Consider the following 25,872-nt stretch of genomic DNA (forward strand, 5'->3'; position numbering starts at 1 on the left):
ACCATGACCGGTGAAGAGTTTTGCTTTAGTCCAGGCTGAAGACTGCAGTCCTGGCTTAGTCTTCAGTGTTAGGAAACTGCTTAATATTTTTGCCACAAATGCTTAAAGTCAGAGAAACAGAATTCGGAAATTGTATGTTGTCAGAGTTGATAAAACTGTCATAAACCTTGAGATGTTGGAACTAGATGATCTTAAGGTCCTTTCAAACCCTAACTATTCTATGATTCTATGTTAAAGCACCACTACTATGCTTGGTTGTAGTTTGGTATTTTTGGAACTCTTTGTTGTGGAACTTCAATTGTGAACCTTAGGTAGCAGGTATTCATACCTGAGAAGTGTAAAGTTTGAAGGCACATGAGCCTGTTACTGGCTGCAGCCATGACCTGTGGAGCCCACCTGCAACTGAGACAGCCCGACAGACTTCAGCTGTGTAGAGGGACACTGGAAGTGGCTGTGGAGTGGGGTCAGCACCAGCATTTGCCATTGCGGTTGTCAGCAGCTCCAGCTGACAGGAACAAGGAACAGGCTATGCGCTGCTGTGGGGAAGGAGGATTGCAATCAATCAATCATGTTTAAGCTGTCCTCAAAAAAACAACTCTTATTAAAACCTTTGACTTGTAGAAGAAAGTAATTCCTGTGCTGTTCTTGTGTAGGCTTGAGCTGTTTTAAGTGTTCAGGGTGGTGCACTGTCAGACAAGCTGCAGCACCCTCCACAAGTCTGTTTCACACCTTACAGGGGGTACTGATACAGCACACAGGCTTTATGCTGACCTTCCAGCTCTTCTTCTCCACCTCTTCCCTACTTCCCCAGGGGTGGTAATGGCACAGCACAGTCGGGCTCTGCCAGTGGGAGCAGGGGCTCTGGGACTGCTCCCGGCACCCACCACGTCTTGGCAGACAGTGGTGTGTTCTGGGTAAAATAAAAAGCACGTCACACTGAAACTGTCTTACTCCCACCAGAACCTCCAGTCCCCCATAGAGGAAAGTAGCGGGTATGAGGAAGAAAGTGAACAGCACCGAGTGTTGCTGCAGCAAACTGGGGGGACTCCTTGAGATGGAGTGCTCAGCTCCAACACTCAATGTGTCAAGAGAACCAACAGTGTGAGATCTTGTGACTGACCAAATGCCAGCAATTTATTTGCATGTTTTTATGCTATTTGTATCGAGAGTCCATCCGCTGCAATGCAGGAACAGGTCTTCATCTGCTGGCTACACCACAGGTGCTAAACTCTGTCCAGTCAATGGCAGTCGGGGTAGTCTGCGTCCATCTGTCCCACCTGCAGGTGCTGAGATTCTGACTGCACAGCAGTGGCAGCTGAGTAGTGAGAAACCCAAGTAAGGAATCACTTCTTCTTCTTGTTCAGGAGATGTGGTGCAGACACTTTCACTTTACCAGGAATATTCCTTGACAAATCAGTATCCTACAAAACATTAAACATGAGAAATTACACACAGCAGCAAAGCATTTATGGACATCTCCCTCAGCCCCAATGTACTTCCAAGCTGGCTTGTGGGAGCTGATGGGCCTGTTTCTGTCAGCCTTCCCCCAGTGAAAATACAGCTGACGTCAGGCTGCTGCTTTCTCATCACATTTTAGTGATGAAAGCCTTAAGAGTTTTATGTGCAGCTTCCACCCTTCAGCTCCACTGGGAGAGGCTGGCCGGGTTGGCAGTTCCCTGGGCAGGACCTGTTCACATTAAGGTCATTAAACATTAATTGTGGTTTTCTAGCAAAGCACCATGAAAAATCGACATCAAGTCTTGCTGCTGTTCAAGGTTTCCAATCAGTGAACGGTTGCAGGGCAGCAAGCAACTGTAAAGAGAGTGCTCTAGGCTGCCTGATCCACAGGAATTGCTGATGTGAAATGAGAAATAAACACCCAAGGATCATGGTGCAAGCGACCAACCAAGCCCTAGGAGGAGAGCATGGCTATGAGCCAGCCCTCTCTCCAGTGGCAAGCATGGAAGCATTGCACACAGGTAGCACAAGTTTGAGAAGGAACTGAAGTAGAAGAGAACCACATCAGAGGAGTGAAGATCAGCCCCTGGTAAGCACTTTCTGGGGGAGAGGGGCAGGTGAAAGCCCATGGTGAGGGGCACAGCCAGACACTGTTTCCAACCATGCCCAGCTGAACTCCCAGTATGAGCACCTGCCCTTCCAACACACTACCACAGGAATGGGAATTTCACCTCCCAGAACTAGACACCTTCATGGAAGATGATGCTGTTACCAGTTGTGTTATTTTAGATTAATAGCAACACAATAAAGAAACTTAATGCCCAATGATAGAGGTGGGGCTCAACTTGTACTGATCCTTTCCAGCCAAAGCAGTGCATCTTCCCCTGCAGGACTGAGAAACACAGCACTGCTAAAAAAAAAAACAAACCAAAGCAATAGAACACTTGGGTTTGGAAGTATTTACCCTCAGAACAGCACTAGTTGACATTTTGCTATTGCTGTTATATTTGTATAGAGAAACTATGCAGAAAAACTTGTCACCTTTACACTGCGGAACAGGTCTTTTTCTCTTGCACTCGCTTCTTTGGATTGCATAAAATTATGCAAGGCAATCTTTGCAGCTGTAATCATAGGAAAGATTTAAACAGTATGTTAAAACGTGCTGGCTTCAATAGGTGAAGCACTTAGGAGGATTCCAGTGCTTTAATACAGTACCTTTTCCCTTCTTTTGGGTGCCCGGAGTGAGCTTGACTTTATACCTTTCAAAAGAAAAGGTTTCTCTCAGTAGCATACTGGCTCCCCTCAGCCAAACCCTTGCCCCAGGAAGTGCCAGGACTTACTTGTAGCTTGTCATCGCTGTGTAGGGAGCACAGATGGGAACAGCGAAGAGCAGGATATCCTCAGGGTGCGGCTGGCCAGTGAGGGAGTCCAGCAGTGCCTCACCCTCCTGCACAGGCAGAGGAGCTTTGCTGTGAGACCAGACAGCACCTCTCCAGCCCCTCACTCCCATAATGACAATGAGCTGGAGGGTCTCCCCTCCCACAGCAGCAGCTGCCCTCCTACAGGTACCACATGTCAGTTCTCATGACAGCATTACTGACATGCACTATTAATCACTCATTTTGCTGGCCTTGAGTTACCAAGCCACAATTCATTATTGACCACCTTTGATTACTTTTACATGATAAAATCGTATCACTTGAAATAGGATGGATCTCAGTTTTAAATGATCCAAACAGGACCCCCCCAAGTGTTGTTATATCTTCACAGTGTCACCAAGAACTTCCCCCTACAGAATCACAGAATGGTTTGGAATCACAAAATGGGTTGAAAGAGACCTTAAAGCTCATCTAGTTTCAACCCCCTACCATGGACAGGGAGACCTTCCACTAGATGAGGCTGCTCAAAGCCCCATCCAACCATTATCTTCCTTCATTAATTAATTCAAAGAAACAGACTTATTTCCATCCTTGGGCAACACCCCCAGCCTGTAATTATAGAAACATCTGGAGCAATTCTGAATGTAAATCAGATTCCAAAGAACAACTTGCATGGCATTGTGCTGTGCTACCCTTCAGCCTAGAGCAAATACCTCCTGAGGCAAAGACAAGGAACAAACTTCAGGTTAGCCAGACCCTAGTTTCTAAAGGGAAGGTATGTAGTAAGAAGGGTAGGAAGACAAAAAAGGTTACTTTTTACTTTTCTTAAATACAAGGAAGCTGGGTTCAGAGCACAGTGGGCCCAAAGAGGACTTCAAACAGCAGAGCTGTGCCCCTCTGAAGGGCTCACATGAGCCAGCCCCAGCCTGCACCCTCTGCTCCTGCTCACAGGGAGATGTGTGGGCAGCATGTCCCTCCACCTTCCAACAGGAATAAACCTTTTCAACACTTATCGGAGCTTCAAAGACAAGCATTTACCTCAACTCCTGGCTGATCCTGGTCTTGCTCCTCCTGTACAGAAACAAAGGAGATATCAGGGCTGAAATGAGCATAACTGCTTTTCTTTCTCCCAGCCCCTGGAGAAAGTGAATTCTTTTATCAGCACTACACAGAAAGCCACATTCTCACTCCAAAGAGAATTTAACATCCTTTAAACCAAAGGCAAGAAGAGCATTTTTATGCTTCTTTTGAAACCCTGATTTGCTTAGCACACACCCAGCTGGGAGGAGAGAGATGGGCTGTGATTCAGAGATAGCAACTCACAAGGACAGGCCTGCAGAGTGCTTGGTTATGTTTCAGCTGCACCGAGGAGGAAGTATTGACTTCACTGGATCCTTGGCAGCCTGGCGAGGCTCAGTCCTCCTCCAAGCCCCTGTTCTGGCTGTGCTGGGAGCACCACTTGCAGCTAGACTGCTGCAGGGTGTTTTTTGATGCTTTTTGAAATGAATGGGCTCCCAGAGTCATGGCATGAGGCACAGTGCTCTCCAGTGTCCCAAAACCAGCAAGAGCTGCTCAGCCTCCCTGCAGAATGGAGCTACCCAGTGCCAGGAGAGCTGCAGCAGAGAGTAAGAAGGGACAGCTGAGTGTGCTGCTGCTGCTGCTCACCTTCTCATCCTGCTGCTCCTCCAGGGCTGGGTCCTGTGACTCATGCAGCACAACTCCTGCTGGGACTGTCTCCTTGCCCCCTCCAGCACCATGACGAACAACTTTGGGTTTCTGCTGTTGCTTCTTTGCTGGCTCTTCTTTTGTCTTCCCCTTTTTCCCTTTTTTCCCCTTCTCCTCCTTGTTTGACCCTGCAGACTGTGGTTACACAGAGGTGGTCAGAGCCAGCAATCATAACACAGGGGAAGACAGAACTCCTCTCACTCACCCCCAGCAGCTTCATGATGAGTTCCCGGTCCTCCTCATCCTGGTCCTTATACTTCTCCTTCATCTTCTTCATTTTACTCTGCAGAAGAAAACACAAGAACAGCTTTAGAAACAATTACTTTTGCAGTTTTGCATCCATGGGCAAACACACAGACTCTGGTCTCCTGAGCCTCTTTCAGAGCTGTTCACCAGTAAGCAAGAGACTGTGGTTTCCGTGAGGAAATCAGTGTGTTCAACGCTAACAGACCAGCACCATCATCCTGAATCCACCAAGAGCATCACCTGGAGTTTCAAACTATCAGGCAGCCATGGACATCTAACAGAAATCAAACTTCTGTCTATACTTCACATGGCGATGGCTGAACCCCTACCTTCTGGCCCCTCTTGACGGGCTGAGGGGCTGGCACACCCTTATTGGTGTTGGGAGCAGGGGCAGGATGTGCTTCCATCTCTTTCTGCTTCTCTTCAGGTGGCTCCAAGTTCTCAGAGTTGTTTTGCTGCTTCTTTTTCTTCATTTCTCTAAGAAAAACAATCACTTGACACACTGCGTCTTGTGACAAGAGAGACCGCTGCTATCCTGCCAGCATTACCACCCTTCTTCCCCACCACAGGGGAACCTGAGGCACACACACACTGGAAAATAACCCCTCCTCAGCAAAAACTCAAGCCCACCAGTACATAAGAAACTGTGTTTGCAAACAGCAGTCTTGAAGGACAGGAGCAAGCACCATCCCACTGGCAGGACCCCCACTGGAAAAGCAGGACAGATAAAAGGCATGGAGCAGTCCAGATGGAGAGGTGCAAGACATGCTCTGTGCCCAGGTCCAGAAGAGGGAATGGGGAGGAGGCATTCATCTCACCACAGACACAAAGAGGTTCTCACCTCCGCTCCTTGGCAGACAGATGCCTTCGCCCCTGGGACTTGCTGTCACTCTACAAAGTGAAATGTAGTTACAACACGCAGCGTCCAGCAGCAGTTCACACTGCTTTGCCAAACATCTGAGCTGGGACCTTACCAAACTGGGTTCTTCCTCTTTGGGGATGATTTTCTGCAGGGATCTGTGGGGATACAGAAACAGAGCTCATCAACAGATGTAGAGTGGCTCAACCATGGACATATTTACCACAGTCCAGACATCAGCTAACTTGGCTGTACCACTTTCAGCTTTCTAGTTCTTGAAAATCCCAGCTTTGGTGCATGGGGAAGGGCAGAAACACCACCCTTCAGCTTACAGAGCAAGCCTCCAGGTCTCTGCCAGCTTGTCTCATGTACACACAGGCAACAAAGACAGCCTGGGCACAGTGTGTACTAAAGGAATCCCTAACATTCAGCTTCATATGCTCACAGCCTCACTTAGCTGGGGTACTCCCTGCAGAGCTGTCCATTTCCAGCCACTCAATCCCATCTCCTTACACCCTCTAAAGCAGTGTTACTGCCAGGCACAACAAGGAAAAGAGCTCATCTCACAGCCACATGCTGAGCAGTAACTGAGCACTGGCTTGGCAGAGCAGAAATAACTCCTGACTCTGCTTCTCAGGTCTGAACAGCTCTGAAAAGAAAACATGGGCAACAATCTCCTGAGGAACAAAACCAGTCTATGGTGGTTAAGGGAGGCTTAGGCCAAAATAGGGAACAGCAGCAATGAAGGAGCCAGGTACTTCTGTGTGTGTGTGTACATCAGGCGGGGTCCAAAACAAACAGCCCACAAAGAACTGTGCAGGAAAACAGCAGAGAATGGCACAGTGTGGTAGGATTCCCACAGAACAGGCATGCTGCCCTGCACTCTGGCAGCCTGCTGTCACAAAACATGTGACAATAACTTATCTCAGCCCTTGTCCTGGCAGCATTTTCACAGTATAGGGATCCTAAGAAGTGCCCACATTGACGATAAGCACAACTGCTTCTTCACTTACCTTTGAGACTGAAGATGTGACAGGTCGATTGCTGTATCTGGGTAATTTACTTCCTCCTCCTTCACTTTGCTCTTTGACTCCGGATGTTCCACTTCAGAATCTCCCTCATCCTCTTCAGAGTCAGCCTCTGGTGCAGGAGGTGTGTCTGCTCTTCCCTGGTCAAGATCAGCAATGCCCTCATCACGATTACTCTCAGACACAGCTTCCACATCCTCTGGTGCTTCCTGACACTCTGCTTTTTCCTCTTCGTTGCTGCTGTCTCCTCCATCTGGGGCACACAGGTGAGGAAAATGCAGTTCACATGAGAAATGCCAAACTGATCCATAACAGTGCAGGGAACTAAATGCCAAACCCCAAAAAGTCCCATCTGTCAGCAGTACATAGCACCCCCATACAGCCACCATACCTAATAGCTCCACATCTTCAGATACCAGTTCGCTAGCACTGCTGGAAACCGTTTCCAGATCCTCATCCTGCACTTTGATCTTCCTTTCTTCCCTGTGTCTCCAAACACAGCTTTCATCCACCTAACAACAGAGGTGCCTTTACATTAATAAAGCTACAGCAATGTTCACTAGTCCATTCAGAGAACACCTGGCTCAGCTTTATTCTTCCCCTTTGAACACTTTTTGGTATTCAAAAGGCAAGAAAACTAAACCAGCACATTAAAACACAAATCTGACAACCTAGAAAGTACTGCTAGTGAGGAAAGACATGGAGCTGCACAATAAGCAGACCTCCTAAATGTACACGTTTCAAACAGAGCTGGTATAAAAACCTAGCAGAGGCAGCAATGTTCACAGGGCCTGTTTGTCTGAAATTAAGACAGTGCAAACTGGGGAAAAATGGAAATGAAAGCAGAGCAATTCTCAGTGAGTAGCATTTTATGGGATTTGTCCCAGTGGGAAAAAAGTAATTGGAAATGTACTGATAAACAAGAACCAGAAAAAAAGCCTCCTAGAGCTCAAACCAAATCACAAAAGCCAGCAGGAGCTGCACAGAGAAAGCAGTACCTTAAACAAGAAACTAAAGCCCATCATCAGATACGAAGGTGGAAGAAAATTCTTTTTCCCTGAAAAACAAAGGCAGATTCTCATGAGGAGGTTTACCAGCTATGTTACATAATGCATTTTCAACATTCATTTTTATTAGAGGCTTTAAGCTACTAAAAAACTTCACTGTTTGTTTTTTTTTTTCCTATCTCTTAGATGCCAACAATTTAGCCAACAATCTCTGTCCAGGGCTCAGCTAGAAATGCTGCTGCTGCTGCCTGCTAACAGTCTCAACCCCTCAGAACAGATCGTCAGAAGAGCAGGTTACGTTGGCTGCCACAGTGATGGATCAGGGGACAGCTCACGTGGCCACCACTGCTGGACAAGCACAGCACTTACAAAAGGCCTGACATCAAATTCACACTGTTCCTCTGTCTCTCACCTCTGATCATGAAGCTTCCAGTAGTGAGGTATTCTCCTGTAGGTGCAGTTTTAGAAACCTAAAAAAATCATTATATACTTACTATAAGGAGTATTTGTCACAGCAGGCCAGCAATGTGTAATAATAGTACTGACAAAAGGTTCAAGCAAGCTGCATTTTTAACTTCTGGAACAGCTCTGCAAGACTCTGTATCCAAGGGGTTCTTCCTGTCCTTTGTAGAGTATTTCCTAAGACATGTTTCAAGAGCAGGGACTCTTCATTAGGGATTGTAGAGACAGGACAAAGGGTAATGGGTTCAAACTTAAACAGGGGAAGTTTAGGTTAGATATAATGAAGAAGTTCTTTACTGTGAGGGTGGTGAGGCACTGGCAGGTTATGCAGAGAAGTTGTGTAAATGTTTCATCCCTGGCAATGCTCAAGGCCAGGCTGGATGGAGTCTTGGGTGACATGGTTTAGTGTGTGGTGTCCCTGCCCACTGCAGGGGGGTTGGAACTAGATGATCTTAAGGTCCTTTCCAATCCTGACTATTCTATGATTCTACGGATCGCACACTACTGGCACTATGATTTAGAACCTCTGCATGAGTAACTGGGTCATTCAGGAAACAACACTAAAGGCACTGCAAATTTCAGTTTAATGTAATCTTTACAGCCTTACATTTGAGTTGATTGGGAGCACAGCAAGACTGCAGTTAACACACAAGAATCATAGAATCACAGAATGGTTTGGGTTGGAAGGCACTTTAAGGCTCATCCAGTTCCAACCCTGCCACAGGCAGAGACACCTTCCACTAGACCACGCTGCTCCAAGCCCTGTCCAACCTGTCCTTGAACACTGCCAGGGATGGAGCAGCCACAGCTTCTCTGGGCAACCTGTGCAAGCGCCTCACCAGCTTCACAGTGAAGGACTTATACCTAACAGCTAATCTAATTACAGCTACCCTATTCAGCTACCCTACAGCTACCCTATTCAGCTACCCTATTCAGCTACCCTACAGCTACCCTATTTCAGTTTAAAGATATTCCCACCCTGTCCTATCCCTACATGCCTTGTAAAAAGCCCCTCTCCAGCTTTCTTGTTGGCCCTTTTAGGTACTTAAAGGTACTAAGGTCTCCCTGGAGCCTTCTCCAAGCTAGAAGCCCAACTGAAAAAAAAAAAAAAATCCACCAAAAAACTACCTTCATTTTCAATAGAAATCCTTCCCTTTCAATAGAAGTTAGGAAGAAGCCAAGCCTCCAGCATTTCCTCTGCCATGTGCATATCTGATCTGAGGTTACCTCTCCATCACTGTCCCTAAGTGTGGCAGAGCCAGGGAGAACCCACAAGGAACAGTATCAGAAGTTTCAAATGCCTCCACACATTCCCACCCAGAGATATTTTGTCTGCAGTCACACCAAATCCTTCAGATGTTCTGTCTGCAAAGCTCATTCACAAGTGTCTTTACCTGGTTGTGGGAGACCCACCAGGCACTGGTGACAACACGGGCATCCCAGGCAGCACTGTAACACAAGGCCATCGTGCCTGCCTCTGTCAGGGTTCGTGGAGGGATAGGTTCACCTACAAAGTAACACCAAACACATCAGTGAACCTGATCCATGCAAAATAGATGAATTCTGAAACTTCCATCTGTGCCCCAGTCCTCTGTGAGCTTTCCAGATGCCCTCAGCAGAGACAACATTGCTTGGTTAAACTTGAAGACAGTATGGACAGAGCAGAAGCAGTATCAGCAGCTGCTGTTCTCAGCAGTCCAAGAGGCTGAAACCAGCTATGCTACTGCTCATTTCTCCACTCAGCTCTACAAGGAGCAGTAACTGTGCTCTTCACAACACAAGGCCAGCTTCCACTACCTCCCAGGAACAGGGCACAGGCAGGGTCTGCACAGCTTGTCTCCACTGAGATCCATCACTCTGCCTTAAAACTTCTCTGTTGAGATCAGCACCCTCTGTCAGCACCTAGATTGGTTATGCCATCAGTGAAAGTCTCAGCAGGACTCCAGTCCCTGCAGCCAAAAAAAATATTCTCCTCACTGCCTCTGCCAGTGACCAATGCTTGTCTCTGTGAGCACACCTCCACTGCTTCTTCCCAGCAGGAGCTCAACTGAGCAACTGCAAGCAGCCAATTGCGGCTGGGAAATGGCAGCAGTCAGCGACACCTGATCTTGGAAGGACTGATGCCTCTCACATCCCAAGGGAAACATCTGCTGGAGCTGAGTACCACTGCAAGGGGGAAGGCTCACTGGGCTGGCTCACACAGGCAATACAGAGACTGCCACATCACACACAGTGCCTCCAGGCTTCTGGAAGTCCCTGCATCAGTCCCAGACAAGGTACCTGATGGGTTCTTGATCACACAGCTCGTGGCTCCATGGAGATCAGCATGCACATATATGTCCCCTGGAACAGAAGCGACTTGAATCAGTCATACACGTGGCAAATACACGGATTCCCTGAGTCAAGGTGAAAGTTTCCAACATCAGCTGGAAACAGCTGTTTTGGCTGCAAGGAGCAGGATGGGAAGAGGATACAGAAGTTTTTTACTCCATCCTAGCTGCCCCAGGGAGAATCAGCTCCTTTGCTCCTCACAGGCATCTGTCCAGCCTACTCTTACCCCAGTGTTGGAGGGTCCAGCCTCCCACAGCAGACTTCAGCCCACCATGGACACACACAGTCTCCAGGACTTACCATCACCAAAGCCCCCTTTTACCTAAGACACAGCTTAAGAACAAAGCAGATAGACCTGCCCTGTCATTCCTGTACATTTACAAAACTGGAAAGTACAACCAATATACTATACTTAATCTGACTCACCTGGTTTAAGATACCGCTTTACAATCAGCTCATTCTGCTGTTGATCTCTTCCAGCAATGATGAGGTAATTCTCAGAACTAATGAACCACAGGAACTTCTCAAACCTGCAAAATTACATCAATTAATAGTGTGAAAAGCACCTGGAACTAACAGAACATTACAGAGGTATTTTTCATACCAAACTCTGAGAAACTCCATCATAGCATCTACAACTTATAGAAGACCACTACTTATAAGCTACAAATAGTTTCCCATCCATCCATATGCCTGGGGCATAAAAACAAGGCATGGTGGACATACAACATCACTGCCAATGATATTTTGAGACCAAACAAGTAAAATCACAAGGTCCCCCTGTTTATTTTTACTTTAATAGTTCCATTATTAGACCATAAAAAAGCTTCGGGATTTAGGTTTGGGGGTTTTGGTTTTTGTTTTGGGTTGCGTTTTTTGTTTTGGGGTCTTTTTTAATCTATTTTTTAGTATTTCAGATATTGAGCTGTCAGAAAATAACAGCTGAGTTCCCTATTTCCACTAAGCCCATATTCCTAGCTGTGTTAAAAGCAAAACACTCAGCTAAACTATAAGTCCACTGAAAGGAAGTTTCCAGGCAAAGGTAGTAGCAGGCTCAGGCCAGCACCTTCAAGAAGCAGCTGTAAGGCAACCCATGCAAAGAATAATACTTAAAAAAGTCACAATTAGCTGCACTGCTAAGCAAGCAAAAACTCAGCCTGTCACTGCCATTCTCAATTAGTGCACGTTCACACTACATTAGATAACAACAATGAAACTACTTGCCAATAGACCTTCCTCGCTTTCTGAATGGTGGTAACTGTCTGAACTTCCCTCAGTGTCTGCTTTGTCTTCTTCTCAGCCGATTTAAATGCCTGTTTAGACAGAAGGCACAATCACAACTTCCCAGCACAGGAATCCCAAAACTGCTAACTGAACAGTAGAAAATGCCTCTGAATATTTTCAGAGCGCAGGTTCCACAAACTGCTCTTCATTCCCTTCATGCACATTTAAGATAGCAGCCCTAAAATCTTTATAAATCTCTGCCCTGGATAGCTGCCCCCTGAGATTATCAGCTCTTTGGCAGTAAGAATTCCTACTGATTTTCCACTCCTGCCTTCATAAGTACTGGTCTGTCAGTATCTCCACCAAGCAGCTGTCTTCAGTGCAATGCTGCTGATGGAAACCAGATGATAAGGCAGGGATCTGCAACCCTCTGTTCCATCAGAATCATATAATCAACCAGGTTGGAAAAGACCTTTAAGACCATCAAGGCCACCGCTAACCCACGGCACTGAGGGCCTTGTCGACACAGTGTGTGAACACTTCCAGGGACGGTGACTCCAGCACTGCCCTGGGCACACTGTTCCAATGCCTGAGCACCCTTTGGGGAAGGAATTGCTCCCCGTCCCCCTATAAACCTTCTAAAAACAAAACAAAAAATACCTTTTCTGCAGCTTCTACTGTCTTCTGAGTTTTCTTAGCTGCATGTCTTTTGTGATCATAGTACCTGCAAAACACAAGTTTGTATGTGAAATCCCAGCAGATTCACTCATCTTTAGAATGTACTTCTCACCAACCTCCACATTTGCCATTAGCATTCAGTTTTGCAAAAATTTTTTGTTTTAGCCCAAATCTTTGGCTCTGCCTTCACCTGAGAAACGCAACCAGGTGAAGTAAGTCCTCTCTCAGCCAAAGCACTGTGTTTCTGTGACAGAAGCAGCCATTTAGTTTCATGTGTCACTGTGCAGAACTGTACCCAAAATTAATTTGATGTGATGTTGAGGGTGGTGAGGCACTGGCACAGGTTGCCCAGAGAAGCTGTGGCTGCCCCATCCCTGGCAGTGCTCAAGGCCAGGCTGGAGAGGACTTTGAGCAATATGGTCTAGTGGAAGGGGTCCCTGCCCATAGCAGGAGGGATGATCTTTCAGGTCCCTTCCAACTCAAACCATTCTGTGATTCTATGATAACTAGAGACTAGCTGCAATGCAAGAGCAAGATACTGGGCTTGGACCAAGAAAACACATGTCCTAGAGCTACCCATTTTAATTTCTAACTTTTGTTTTTAACAAGATACACACAGAGCCCTTCCAATGATGTTATCACTGACAACTGCAAGCACAGAGAGACTTCAATTACCAAAGCACACATTTACTTAAAACCTTACTTTTTGGCATTGGCATATGCAGACAAACTGAGATCAACATCAACTAATGAGGGCTTGTTTTCCTGAGGTTTCTTCAACTGCTTGTTTTTATTTTTTTTCTTTTTTCCCTTTGGTTCCTCTGTTTCTTCTTTCTCTAAATTAGCATCTTCCTTCTCCTCTTCCTCTTCAGATAACACGTATGGGTTCCTAAGAACACATTACATCATATAATTAAGAAAACTGGTTATTTGTTACCCTTAGCGCAGTGCACTTTTCTATTCCCTCATGAAGACTGTAAATGGCCTAAGGAACCTTTAAACCGTTTCTACTGTGCAGCCCCAGGCAGGCCCCTTTACATGCAAGCCTGTTTATGTGCTGAAGTCAGCCAAAGCTTGGAGGAAAAAAGAAAACAAAAACAGAAGAGCCCAAATTTTCCAATCCAAAAAAGTCACATTTTCCAAGGCAATTTCTTCTACCAAAAGACACACATTCATCCTATCAACCTAGAGAAAAATTTAGACTTAAAATGAAGGATAGTTCTGAAGATCTACTTTCATAAAGTAAAAGATACACAACATATTCTATGAGTGATCACCACATGGGAAGAGAACAGCTACATTATCATATCGACTCATTGACCATGACAAGAATGTGTTGGTTTAGAACCTTAAAAAATATTTGGTCCACTGTTTTCAGAGAGATATGCTGAGCACACACTAGCTGGATTTGTATTTGCTTCTTTCCAGGACATTAAATCCTGCTCAATACAGCTGTACTAAGTCTTTGTAGCAAAAAGTGGTGGAGTAGCATAAAATAAAGTTCTTCATAAAGGAAGACATATCTCCATAGTCCTCTGTACCAAGGATGCATGATTCAACACTTGGTGGACTGAGCAGTTTGATAAGTGAAATGATCACTCCTTGCTACTAAAACAGATGAAAAAGACTGATGACACAGGTGCCAACATAGAACTAACACCTGAAAACAGGTTTATTCTGTACACTACCATCCCTGAAAATCATGTAACTAAAACTATAAATTAACTTTTCCACATTACAGCTTTCATACCAAAAGTTCCAGCTGTAAGAAACTTTTTTTATCTTTAACATCCTGATACAGAACCAGATCAGGTTTTTGAAGCCACTCCAGATACTGCCTGCCAGCTCTTTCATCAGGAGTTCTATAAGAACCAACATCAAAACTTGCAGCTCACAATCAGGTGCCATCTTGAACCATCAGCCGTTTGCCAGACTGCCATTAGCAGTCAACAGCTGGGGTTTGGGTGGTCTCTCACAGGAATTTTTAGATCAAAGACGAGTAGATCAGAGAGAGTTAAATGATGACTGACAGATTGTAGCTTTGGAGCTATACTTCTTTAGGACTCCTTACAGTGTTTTAGAATATAGTCAGACAGGCTCTAAAAATACCAAAAAAAAAGCTATTAGAGTAGTCAAATTACTACTACGTTTGAAAGCAAAAATGCAGCATTCCTCTCTGCTTACAGAACTACACTCTCTTCATGCTGCTGTAAGAAAACCTGAATGATGTAAATACCAATGCACAAGCTAAATGGATACTGATCTCCTATGCAGCTCACACTACTGGCATTTGGTACAGGTGACCTGCAAAGTACTTACCTCAGCAGCATTGTGATATGATTTGTCTGAAGCTTTAATTCTTTGATTGCATTTGCAACGGGGTCTCCCTGGACTTGAGCTTCTTTAACAATTGCTCCGATCTCTGTCCAGTCTATCTGGTTAGCTAATGCACTGCGGACCACCTGGATGGCTCGGTCAACAATCTCCAAGTTCATTTCTATAAGTTCTCCTTTCATCTTATCAGCTTCCTTAAGGAAAAAGTTTACGCAATTCAAAGGTAAAAACAAACTCAGCAGTGGTTTAAAAAAAAACAGAAGTAGTAATTAATATAGAGATGATAGCCAAGAATGGCACTGAAGCAATTCCATAGGACAACAGCCAACTTGACTCCTGCTTGCAGAGTAGCACAAGCACATTTTGGCAAGAGAGGTACAAAGCACTCATTAGAAAGCTCTGCAGGCCTAGGTTCTCTGAGGGGCTACAGGGTGCTCTCCAACAATGGAAGGCTTCACTTTGGGGTCTAAGGCTGACTGTAACAATGCAGACCAGCAGGTACAACTCTTCAAGAAACAAGATCTTAGTTTGAAAAAAGTCTGTCTTACCTGAGCTTGCTGAAGAGCTTCTAGTCTGTGCTCATGATCCCTACGGACATTTTCAAGCTTTTTCAATGCTTGCTTTTCCTTTCAAGAAGAAGCAAGATGGAAAAATATAAATACAAATGCATTTTATTGCCTAATCACTGCAGGACACTTCATAGAGCATTCTAGCACAGAATACAGCAGTATAAGAGATACAGAGTCTCCAAAATATTGCTGTTAATGTTATTACATACATTCCAAGCAGAACCAACTGCTATACTACACATACTAAAAGCCACTCCTTGACCACCACTAACTCAGTGTTTCCACAGCTCAAATAAACAACGAAGCCTCCCTCACCCTGGGCTACATGAAACAAAGCTCAGAGCACTGCTTCAGCTGCCCATTCTTGGATGAGAACATACCTGCTGCAATGCTTTCAGATCAATTTTCTGTCCCTCTAGCTTGGAGTAGAACTCATCTGCTGCCTGCAAGAGAAAATCAGTTTTAAGAATCTCCAAGTAGCACTAACTCATACCAGCAACAAGCAGGCAGAGGAGGTTCCGCTCAAGAGGTGGCTGCAAAACAGTAGAAGAGACAGATGCTAAAACAAGGTTCAGTAACTTCCCCCAGTTTACCTTTGCATGAGATGAGTTCAGCAAGACACTCACGGGTACATCTCACTGCAAGCCAAGGGCTATGTACAAGTGGCCAAATTATGGCCCACATTCTTTGCTAGGAAAAGATTGAAAAGAAAACTGCTGTTTGACACAGTATCTCCTGAGATTATATGACTGTAATGATACATCTGTATCATTACCTGAATTCCTGCTGCTTCAATAGGTCAGGAAAAAAAAACCCAAAACCAAAACAACAAACAAAAAATCCCCACAAAAACCTAGAAAGTATGCTTAAGAACTCCTGGTGCTCCAGCTGCCAGACACTGTGCTTAAAACAAAAGAAGAGGAAGATTTAAGCTGCTTAGATCACCAGTGCTGTAAAGGAGATGACAGAAATTCAGACAAGAAGCAGGGTAGGAATGTGAAATGTGAATTCTGGAGATCAAGGTCAAGAACAACACAAAGTTAATGATTTCAGATATTAACAAGTCAAGGACCAGGAAGGACAACACACAAGGAAATACTAAACGAGGTACCTGAAGTGTTCAAAGTAGTAACTGGAAAATTATAAATGTGATGACTATGACAACCGTTTGCCTTCAGCAACAACTTAGCATCTGAATTCTCCATTAACAAAATGCCTGACCAGGTCTGATAGCAGACACCTTCCTTACAGATTCAGCACACATCTCCATTCAGTGCCTTACACTGTATTTCAGTTACAGTACCTACCTGAGTTAAGACAGACAACACTGTTCAGCAGTAGTCTAAAGGCCCTGTTTAGTTTGTTTTTTCAGCATAAAACATCTATCCATAAAATTAGTCATCTCTTCCAAGGCTTGTGTTTTCATTAACAACTTCTGCACTACATCTTAATTACTCTTTTAGCATAAGTCAATTAAAGTACTTAAGTACAGTATCAGCAAAAGCACTGTACCTTATTGAATGAGTCAAATTCCAAGTACGGACATTTTGAATGTTGAGAAAACAAGAAAGGATGAAATTCCTCATATCTGTAAAATATACATTTGATATTATCACCTGAAAACTAATTTATGGTATGCAGGCTAGTAGAAAAAAAAATACTTCAGATATTTACGTGTAGATATCTTCTGCTGGTTTATCTGGTTCCAGACTTGGCTTTTTCTCCCTCTTCTGGATAATGTAACCCTAAAAAGACATAAATATGCCATCAGCATTTGTCTTTGAAAAGGATCCCCCTTATCTTGGCAAGGCAGCAAGTTTTAGGTGCTAACCTACTGATCAGCACGAGACAGTAAAGCATTGTAGCAAGGAGACCTTGCGGCAGAAGTAGTGTCATTGAGTAAAGCCACGATCGCTTGCTTGACTTCAACTTCTTCCAGAAAAAAGGTGAATTTCTCTTGCAAACCTCACAACTATCCTACAAATATTACACAAATACCCAGCTTATGGGCATAAAACACTGTTACCTTCCACTAAAGCACAATTCTTACAGAACCTACATAATCCACATCCAGTGCAAGGAAGTAATTTTTATTCCCCATCACTACTTGGGGCTGAAGCTTACAGAATAAAACCTGTCACTGATAACACCAGGAACAAGCATGGGCTGAACAACATCTGCCTACCAGTTTAATTCCACAGTTCCTCCACAACCAGTAACCAAGTTGGCCACTGACACCCACCTTTCCACTGAAGCTGCCAGTTAGTGTCATGTATTCTTCTGCTTTCTCTAAAGCAGTAAGCACTTTTTCAACATTTTCTAAAAAAGAGGGGGGAGGAGAGGAATATTTTAAAACACCTGGAACAGAAAGATATTTTTATATAAACATAGCAAAATTGCAAACCAGCAACAGGCCAAGGCAACTGCTCTTCCAATTCTGTGCCTGAAACAACCTGTCCAGCCTAATCAAGTAGGATTCTAACACATCTCAAAATTGAAATAGCAGATATGCTTTACCCCTGGTGCCTCACTACAGCAATTACTGTTAAACAGGAGCCTTGGTATACATTTTATATCTGGAGAACTTCTAGCTTAAAAAACATCTATATAGGTACTCCTAAGACATAATTATTCAAGTTTCAGGAAAAGAAAAAAGGCCACACAAATGTTAGCACTTTATAGAAGTAAAACCGTAGAGGCAAAGCATAAACCAGTAGCTGTGAGAAGTTCTTTTTTTGTTACATAGCTGATTATTACAGCAACATAATGCAGTAGGAAGTAAAAAATCCTTTTGATTTATGGCAAATATAAAGCATGTTTATATATTATTTATATATTTATATCTATAAAAAAAGACAACAGAAAAATCTATTCTAACTTTACTACTCAAATCCATAATTTTCCAATAAATGTAAAGCTACTACATCAACTCCTAATGTGTTCTCTATAGATAAAGGAAGACTGATGCTAACCCTTCCAGACAGGATTCTTGTACATAACCAGAGTTCACCTGACGTGGAAGGTGGTATCTAATTATAAAACCATTTAGAACATATGAAGAGTCTGGTGTTTTATTTCCAATATATGCACAATTCAAGAGTTTTAATGTGAACAAGGTTGGTCCCCAGCCTAAAAACATTAAAACATATATGCGTATCGTCAGAACTAGAGGTTTAAGGATTATTCATCTCTTCAGAGAGAAATATTACATAGACATAAAAATTACCATATATGTAGTACAGCCTCTAGAACATTATTTCCTACATACCTTTACTTTCCATATGCTGATCTATTTTGACATAACCAGAAAATCCAGCTTCTATAAGGCAATGCTCAATGAGAGTGGCTCCATAAGCTGTTAAAAAATTAAAAAAAAAAATAATCAGGAGGCAGAGTCAGAGAATCACCAAATGGTTTGGGTTGGAAGGCACCTTAAAGACCATCCAGATCCAGCCCCCCTGCCACAGGCAGGGACACCTTCTACTTAGACCAGGTTGCTCCAAGCCCCATCTGACCTGGCCTTGAACACTGCCAGCGATGGGGCAGCCACAGCTCCTCTGGGCAACCTCTGCCAGTGCCTCACCATCCTCACAGTAAAGAACTTGCTCTTAACATCTACTCTAAATCTCCCCTCTGTCAGTTTAAAGCCATTCCCACCCTGTCCTATCCCTATAGGACCTTGTAAAAAGTCCCTCTCCAACTTTCTTGTTAGCAGCTTTAGGTACTGGAAGCTGCTCTAAGGTCTCTTCCCCAGGGTAAACAAGCTCAGCTCTCTGAGCCTGTCTCCGTATGAGACATGCTCCATCTCCCTGAGCAGCTTCATGGCCTCCTCTGGACTTGCTTCAACAGAAACACTCGCTGGCTGGGCAGAGAACCTGGGTCTCCTCTCACAGCTGACGACTTCTTACAAACTTAAGGATGCTTAGGTTAATCTGGAACCCTGGGAAAGGTATAGGATAGAGTGAAGATATACAGGAAGGACAGGCTTCATGCTGGCCAAAACTGAATTAAACCCTTATATTTAAAAGGGAGAACAAAGTCTGAACTGAAGAGCTTAGGAAAGCAAACAAGAGTGGCAAACTGCCTGACCTGGAGTAAGGTATTACAAAACGTGAAGTCATTCGAACTCTGTAGATTCAAGAAAAGAACTAGGAAAAAGCTAGCAAAGCCAAATGTGAAGTTAGTGACAACAGAAACAGATGCAGCCCTATTTGAAGAGAATGCAGAGCAGCAGCAAATGAAAGCCAATATAAGCTCCTACAAAGATCCTTAAAAACAAAGAAATGAGAAAGGGCCATGGAAAACCAAGCTTAACTAAGAACAATGAGAACAAGCAAAGCAGAAATATGAAGGAAGGAAAACAACCACTGGGAAAGTGCTGCATCAAGCTTAGAATGACGCAGATAAGCTTAGAATGATGTAAGTGACCTTAGAGTAGACAAATAGGATCTTACGAGTCCAAATAAATTAACAAGACAACCACTTGAGGGAAAAAAAAACCAAACAAAAAAAAACACCCAACCACAAAAAATCCAAACCAGCAGAATCCAATGGGAATTAAAACCCAGGCCTACATCTGGGACACGCTGTATTACGGCCACAGTATTAGCCTACAGTATTAACTGCCTAAGCAGAGCTGCTGGTCACCCTGATATGTAGAGGGACAGCCAAGAAACAGGGAGGAGGCATAAAGTGTCAACTTGCACCTTTAAGAGAGGGGAGGCAAGCTGAGCTCTGCATGACCTACTCTAGAGCCTGCACTGATCAACATGCACCTGACTGACCCAGGAAGGGGGGGATGAAGGGCAAGGGGCAAAGCCTAGTTATGAAACACAACTCATCTAAGCAACAAAGAAAACAGCCAGCTGTGAAGCACTGGAGGAGACTGAGCAATAGTGAGTGCTTAGATAAAGAACTGGCACACAAACTCACTGTAAAGCAATATAAAATGATCCATGTGAGGAAGAACTATTCTACTAACATATACACCCAACTGATCATTTCTTTTTGGGAGCAAGACCTAACAGCAGATGGCTCTGTGGAAACATAAGCTCAATTGTCAGTGAACACAAAAGAGTTCAGCTGTGCGTTGGGAATTATTAAAAAAGGAATGGTGAACAGAACAAGGGAAATCATGACACATTACAAACCCATGGTGGAATTTCACTGTGAATGCTATGCACACTTTTACTTACCCCATTTCAAAACAGAGCTAGAAAAGACACAGAGAAGGGCAACAAGGATCACTACACGCTCAGAACAGATTCTGTATATGGGAAGACTATGTAGGTGACATAGCAGGCTGGTCAGCCTAGAAATTACTAACAAAATGAGTGGTGTGGAGTTGGTAAATAGGCAGTAACTGTTCACCTTCTCTTCAAATCCAGTACTAGGGCACCAAATAAAACTGGTGAGATGAATTTCAGAACAAAAAAAAAGGAGATGACTTTTCATGTGACATGCAAGCAAGTGGAACTCCTCACCACAAAAAACACTTGTGGATGCCAGAAGTTCATACATGTTCAAAAAGAGATTTGGTAAATACATAGAAGGAAAATCCAACTCAAGCTATTAAAAACAAAGATTCATGCTTTGCCTGGTTATCAGAGAACACCCAGATGGACGTATCAAACATCCTGGGTTTACCACACCAACTGTCATTCCATGGACTGGTGGCACTGGCATCCTCCAATCACTTGCTAACATCTTTATCCTTACTTATCCCATTCAGTATCACTGAAGACAAGATGCTGGGCAAAATGCATCAAGTCAGAGTTCTAACGGAGCTGCTGCCCTCATCAGTGCAAGGCTCATCTCTTTGTGCAGTTGGCTTGGAATAAAGAAAACCCAACCCTACTCTGTTTTCAAAGACTTATTTTTTTGTTGTTTTTCAAACATACATAAAAGCAGACTGTCATGAACAACTGTCGTGGTTTAAACCAAGTCCGCACAGCTCATTCACTCACTCCCCCCCCTTGCTCCCCCAACTCCCGGAGAGTTAGGAAGGAGAATCCAAAGAATGTAGCCCCCACGGGTTGAGATAAGAACAGTTTAATAACTAAGGTATAACACAAATCACTACTGCTACCACTAATAATAGTAATAATGATAAAGCAAATAACAAGTGAAGAGAATACAACACCTTACCAGCCACTGACCCATAACTCACCCCACCCTGCCCGACTGAGCACCGACCAATACCTCCTCCATTCTCCAGAGCCCTAGCGCTTCCGGGTAACTCTTGGTTACATCCTGGGTATGACGTGCTATGGTATGGAATACCTCTTTGGCTAGCCTGGGTCAGGTGTCCTGTCCCTCTTTCCTAGCAGAGAATGAGGCTCAGAAAGTCCTTGGACAAACCAAACATTTGAGCAGTAACTCAAAACATACTTGCTATCAGCAACCGTTCTCAGTCCGAAAGTCAAAACACAGCACTGCACCAGCTACCAAGGAGAAAAAATGACTGCTACTGCTGAACCCAGGACAACAACATAAAAGAAGACTGCTTGAAATTCAAATTTTCAGCACCATCTAAACATAATGCCTATTGATCCCATTTCATTTTCTAATAAAATGCAATTACTTACGAAGATGTGGGTTAAGAACCCTCTTCAGTTGTTCCCCTTTAGATGCATTTGATATTATTTCAGTTAACCTGTGAAAGATAATGCAAAGTTGCAATTTCAAATAATAATCAGTTTTAAGACTATGCTGTACTGCTTAGAATCTACATTTTCGGTTTTAAAGAAATGTAAAATGGCTTGTAATACGTGAAAAATCTCCCCAAAGACATGCTGCCTTTCACAGTTCCCAGTTTATCCGAATACAGGCACTATTTAAAAGCAACTACCTTTCCAAGGTTGGCAGAGATGCAGGGGCTTTTGCACTGTCCACTGGGTATCGTTCCCGAACTGCAAATCTGACATCATCTGCTTCATCCGTCCGAAATCTCAGAATGTTTAAAATTGTGTATTCATGGTCTGTCAGGACAATGTTACCCTGCAAGCACACCACAGGGGACCATCAGCAAGGGTCATACTCTCGTGCTTGCTTACAAAGGACATGCCTGGAGCTCTGCACTCACCCTGTCATACAACTCAATGATGAGGTGATAAGCAGCTTCATCACTTCCAAACTGGAAGTCCACAATTCTATCTATACCCAGTTGGTTGACACTGACAAGTCTTCTGGTCTTTAAATGCTTACGGCACTGCAAATAATGGAGAAAAAAATCTCTGAGGTGATGCAAACCTGTTTGTGTCACCTGCTTGTGACATTTTATACTGAAATACATTCTTAGCTATGATCCCTCCTGTGACACCGACCACTTCTTACTTAATACAAATACCATAATGGTAAAAGTGCTGATCCTGATAATAAGAGACAAGACAGCTCTTAGCAAAATAATACCCTGACATTTACAGTTGTTCCAGATTCTTAACGTTAAGCCATTTTTGCCATTACAACCAGCTATTTGTTTAGCTCAACAAGTGAGCAGGTAGTTATAATTCAAAGGTTTATTTTACAAAGAGAACTGGGATTATCCCTGCATCCATTCATGATGTGGAAAGCTACCCTGGAGAATCTTTGCTGAGTCACTTTGATCAGGCTGCATTCAAAGACAGTGGGCTAAGCAGACCCATGGCAGTCAGCACCCAGGTTACTGCATCCCTGCAGATCCACCTGCAATAACAGATCCTAATAGCCTGCAGCAAGACCTGAACCCATTAAATTCAAGCAGACCAAACAGCAGAATTCTAACACAGGGTGCTGCGTTCATGGCCCTAATGATTTGGATAATACAACTGGAATGACAAGGAATTTGCTGGAGTAAAATTCCAAAAGGTCTGGGTCCAGCAGATTAATATTAGTCCAAAAGGCCCAGAAAATGTCCAGCAGATTAATAAATCTTCACAAATTAAAATTTTCATTGCTTCAGACACTGGATATGAGCAATATGACCCCATGTCCACAATTGCTCTTCTCTTGTCTTCAGTCACTCACTTGATCAGGATCCACCAGGCAAATCCTTCCACTATTTTCTTCCATCTCCAGGAACAGAACATGATTTACTTTAAAAGCTCTTTTCCAACCTAGTTGATTCTATGATTATATCATACTATGAACACTGCTTTCTGATATCCAGCTATCTTATTAAAAAAAAAAAACAACCCTGTAGGTTAGTTTACCTTCATTGCAAAGCTAGATGGCATCATGTTCTTTGGCCATTCGAACTCCGTCGTGTGAATACGTATACCAGATTCAAGCAGCAGCGTGGCCTTGCAGTCTGGTCTGTTAACAAAATCAAGACTCACCAACAACCTGGCACATGAGCAGCCATCCCTCACCACGTGCCAGGTTGCACCAGGCTGAGACCAAAGCACCACAAACTGCAGGCACACTATCTACAGAAAACATTGCTATCAAAACCAGTAATGCCCATCAGTGCCACTGACAGGGAAAGGACATCCACTTTAAATTTACAGGTAACCCAGCCAAGCAAAATGCTTGACAAGCAATTGACTTAAGAACTCTCCAACACAAGTGGAGGCAAGCAGGTGAGCAAGCACCCACCTTAGACATAGCTGGAGGTTAGTGAGGTAACACAAGCCCTACCTCCTACTGGACCTGGACACAAGTATCACCTGCTAAGTGCTGCTCTTCCTTTCTCCAACTCTTCCCTCCCCATGAAAAGAAACAATGACAGTTGTGTGGTTTTATATCAACATCTTTGTCCTTTTGTATATCTTCTGAAGTATTTCACACTTCAGATGCTACTTTCCAAGAATTTCCTGGGTAAAAATTACTGCATTTTATCAAAGAACAATAGAACTTCACTGAAAACTAGTCACGAAAGCCACACACCTGTAAGAACAAATTACATACATATAAAAAAGCCCCCAGTTCTCATCTGTACAGTAACAGCATGAAGAAATTTAAACAAGTTCTTACTTTTGAAGGCGAATAAGATACGTCTTATTGTCCACATCATAAACATTGTTTACTCTCATTCCCAATAAGCTGTCAAAAAGAAGATATATGGTTTGGAGAATACAACAATCACACAAATGGGTAAAAATGTCCCAGAGATAATTAAAATCTACAGAAGTGTGAGTTATGATAAATCACCAAGATGCAGCAAAGGAAGGTTAATGGAACGAGCTGGAAGCCAAGCAACCAAAAGATGAAGAAACTGCTATTAATGGATACAGCAAAAAAAGCTAATAAAGTCAAAAACAGAACAGCCATTGCGGCCAACCCAGCTTGCAACCAGACAGCTACTGGAACTCCATCACAGGATGGAGGCCAGGCTGCAGGCTCCTGCAAACAACCCTCTGTGGTAGGGATGCAAAATTTACTGGTTATACTGGAGCACTTTGCTCCTGTGGGCTAACTTGTGCATCCCTTGGGGAGCCATTTGCCAGCACAGAGCATCTGTATTCCCAGCACAGGCACAGAAATGGCTGGGGGGAGTGGGGAGCCAGTGCCATCTTCATTTTGTTCAGAGTGGGGCTGAATATGCAGATTGTCCTGGATAACAGAAGGGGATCATAGCTCCTCGGGTCATGGATGTAAGCAGCATTATAGCTTCTTAGCTACACTGAGGCAGGGGTGTGGGACAGACGAGCACCAGGCCTAATGGTGCCACAGGCGAGGCAGAGGGACTCGGTGCTTTGCAGCAGGAAGGTATGCTAGCGGCCTCTCAGCAGCATCGGTAAGGCCCTGCGCTGCCCTGTGGTGCCACAGCACATGACAGAGAGGGGCTGCCCACCATCGAGCGAAATGTAGGACCGAGCTCCGCAGAGAAGCCATTTCGGCTTCGTGCGCTGCCGGTGCAGGACACCGCGGAGGAGCCGAGCAGGGATGTGCGCGGAGCCGGGCTGCTGGCGTGGAGCAGAGCCCCGGTGCCACGGCTGGGGCAGCCAGGCCAGGGCCAGCCTGAGGGGAGACGGGCGCTAATGACCGCTCCGGGCGCGAGCGGGCCCCGCACCACGGGAAGCCGGGGAGTGGTGTAACCGGTACCTCTGCCGGAGCTCGGAGAGCACCGCACGGATATCGACGGTGCTGAAGCGAGACTTCATGGCGATGGCGGCGGCGGCACAGGAGCATCCCTGAACCCCAGCACCGCCGTCTGCCTACCGCGCGCATGCGCCAACACTCGCTACGGGTCGCGCCCAGGACCAAAACACTCCGATTCCCGCGCGTGCGCCGAGTAGCGGAGGCGGGCGGGAGGGGGCAGCGGGCTGCGGTGGGGTGCTCCAGGAGGAGGCGGTGTGTGCCGGGTCCTCGTGTGCCGGTGCTCCAGCAGGAGGCGGTGTGTGCCGGGTCCTTGTGTGCCGGGTCCCTGTGTGCCGGTGCTCCAGGAGGAGGCGGTGTGTGCCGGGTCCTTGTGTGCCGGTGCTCCAGCAGGAGGCGGTGTGTGCCGGGTCCTCGTGTGCCGGTGCTCCAGCAGGAGGCGGTGTGTGCCGGGTCCTTGTGTGCCGATGCTCCAGCAGGAGGCGGTGTGTGCCGGGTCCCTGTGTGCCGGTGCTCCAGCAGCAGGCGGTGTATGCCGGGTCCTTGTGTCCCATC

The 25,872-nt window shown here is 44.8% G+C and overlaps 1 protein-coding gene across 1 annotated transcript; it reads right to left on the reverse strand.

Moving 5' to 3' along the window:
* Positions 1–1,102: 1,102 nt before the first annotated feature.
* Positions 1,103–25,446, reverse strand: NEMF (nuclear export mediator factor). Its single transcript, XM_005140933.3, has 33 exons — positions 25,324–25,446; positions 24,253–24,321; positions 23,490–23,592; positions 22,385–22,510; positions 22,151–22,299; positions 21,888–21,955; positions 18,569–18,655; positions 17,543–17,619; positions 16,975–17,045; positions 16,813–16,888; positions 15,681–15,743; positions 15,280–15,357; positions 14,717–14,925; positions 13,101–13,286; positions 12,380–12,443; positions 11,720–11,808; positions 10,922–11,025; positions 10,445–10,507; positions 9,559–9,671; positions 8,115–8,172; positions 7,694–7,752; positions 7,087–7,207; positions 6,681–6,948; positions 5,783–5,825; positions 5,650–5,699; positions 5,138–5,285; positions 4,768–4,845; positions 4,503–4,697; positions 3,876–3,908; positions 2,799–2,905; positions 2,674–2,717; positions 2,500–2,579; positions 1,103–1,421 (listed from the first exon to the last, which is right to left on the reverse strand). Exons 1-33 carry the CDS (start codon positions 25,380–25,382, stop codon positions 1,344–1,346), a joined length of 3,216 nt encoding a protein of 1,071 aa, XP_005140990.2. The 5' UTR covers positions 25,383–25,446; the 3' UTR covers positions 1,103–1,343.
* Between the last annotated feature and the right edge of the window lie 426 nt (positions 25,447–25,872).

This window comes from Melopsittacus undulatus, chromosome 4 (assembly GCF_012275295.1).
Source record: "Melopsittacus undulatus isolate bMelUnd1 chromosome 4, bMelUnd1.mat.Z, whole genome shotgun sequence".
NCBI classification, from domain to species: domain Eukaryota; kingdom Metazoa; phylum Chordata; class Aves; order Psittaciformes; family Psittaculidae; genus Melopsittacus; species Melopsittacus undulatus.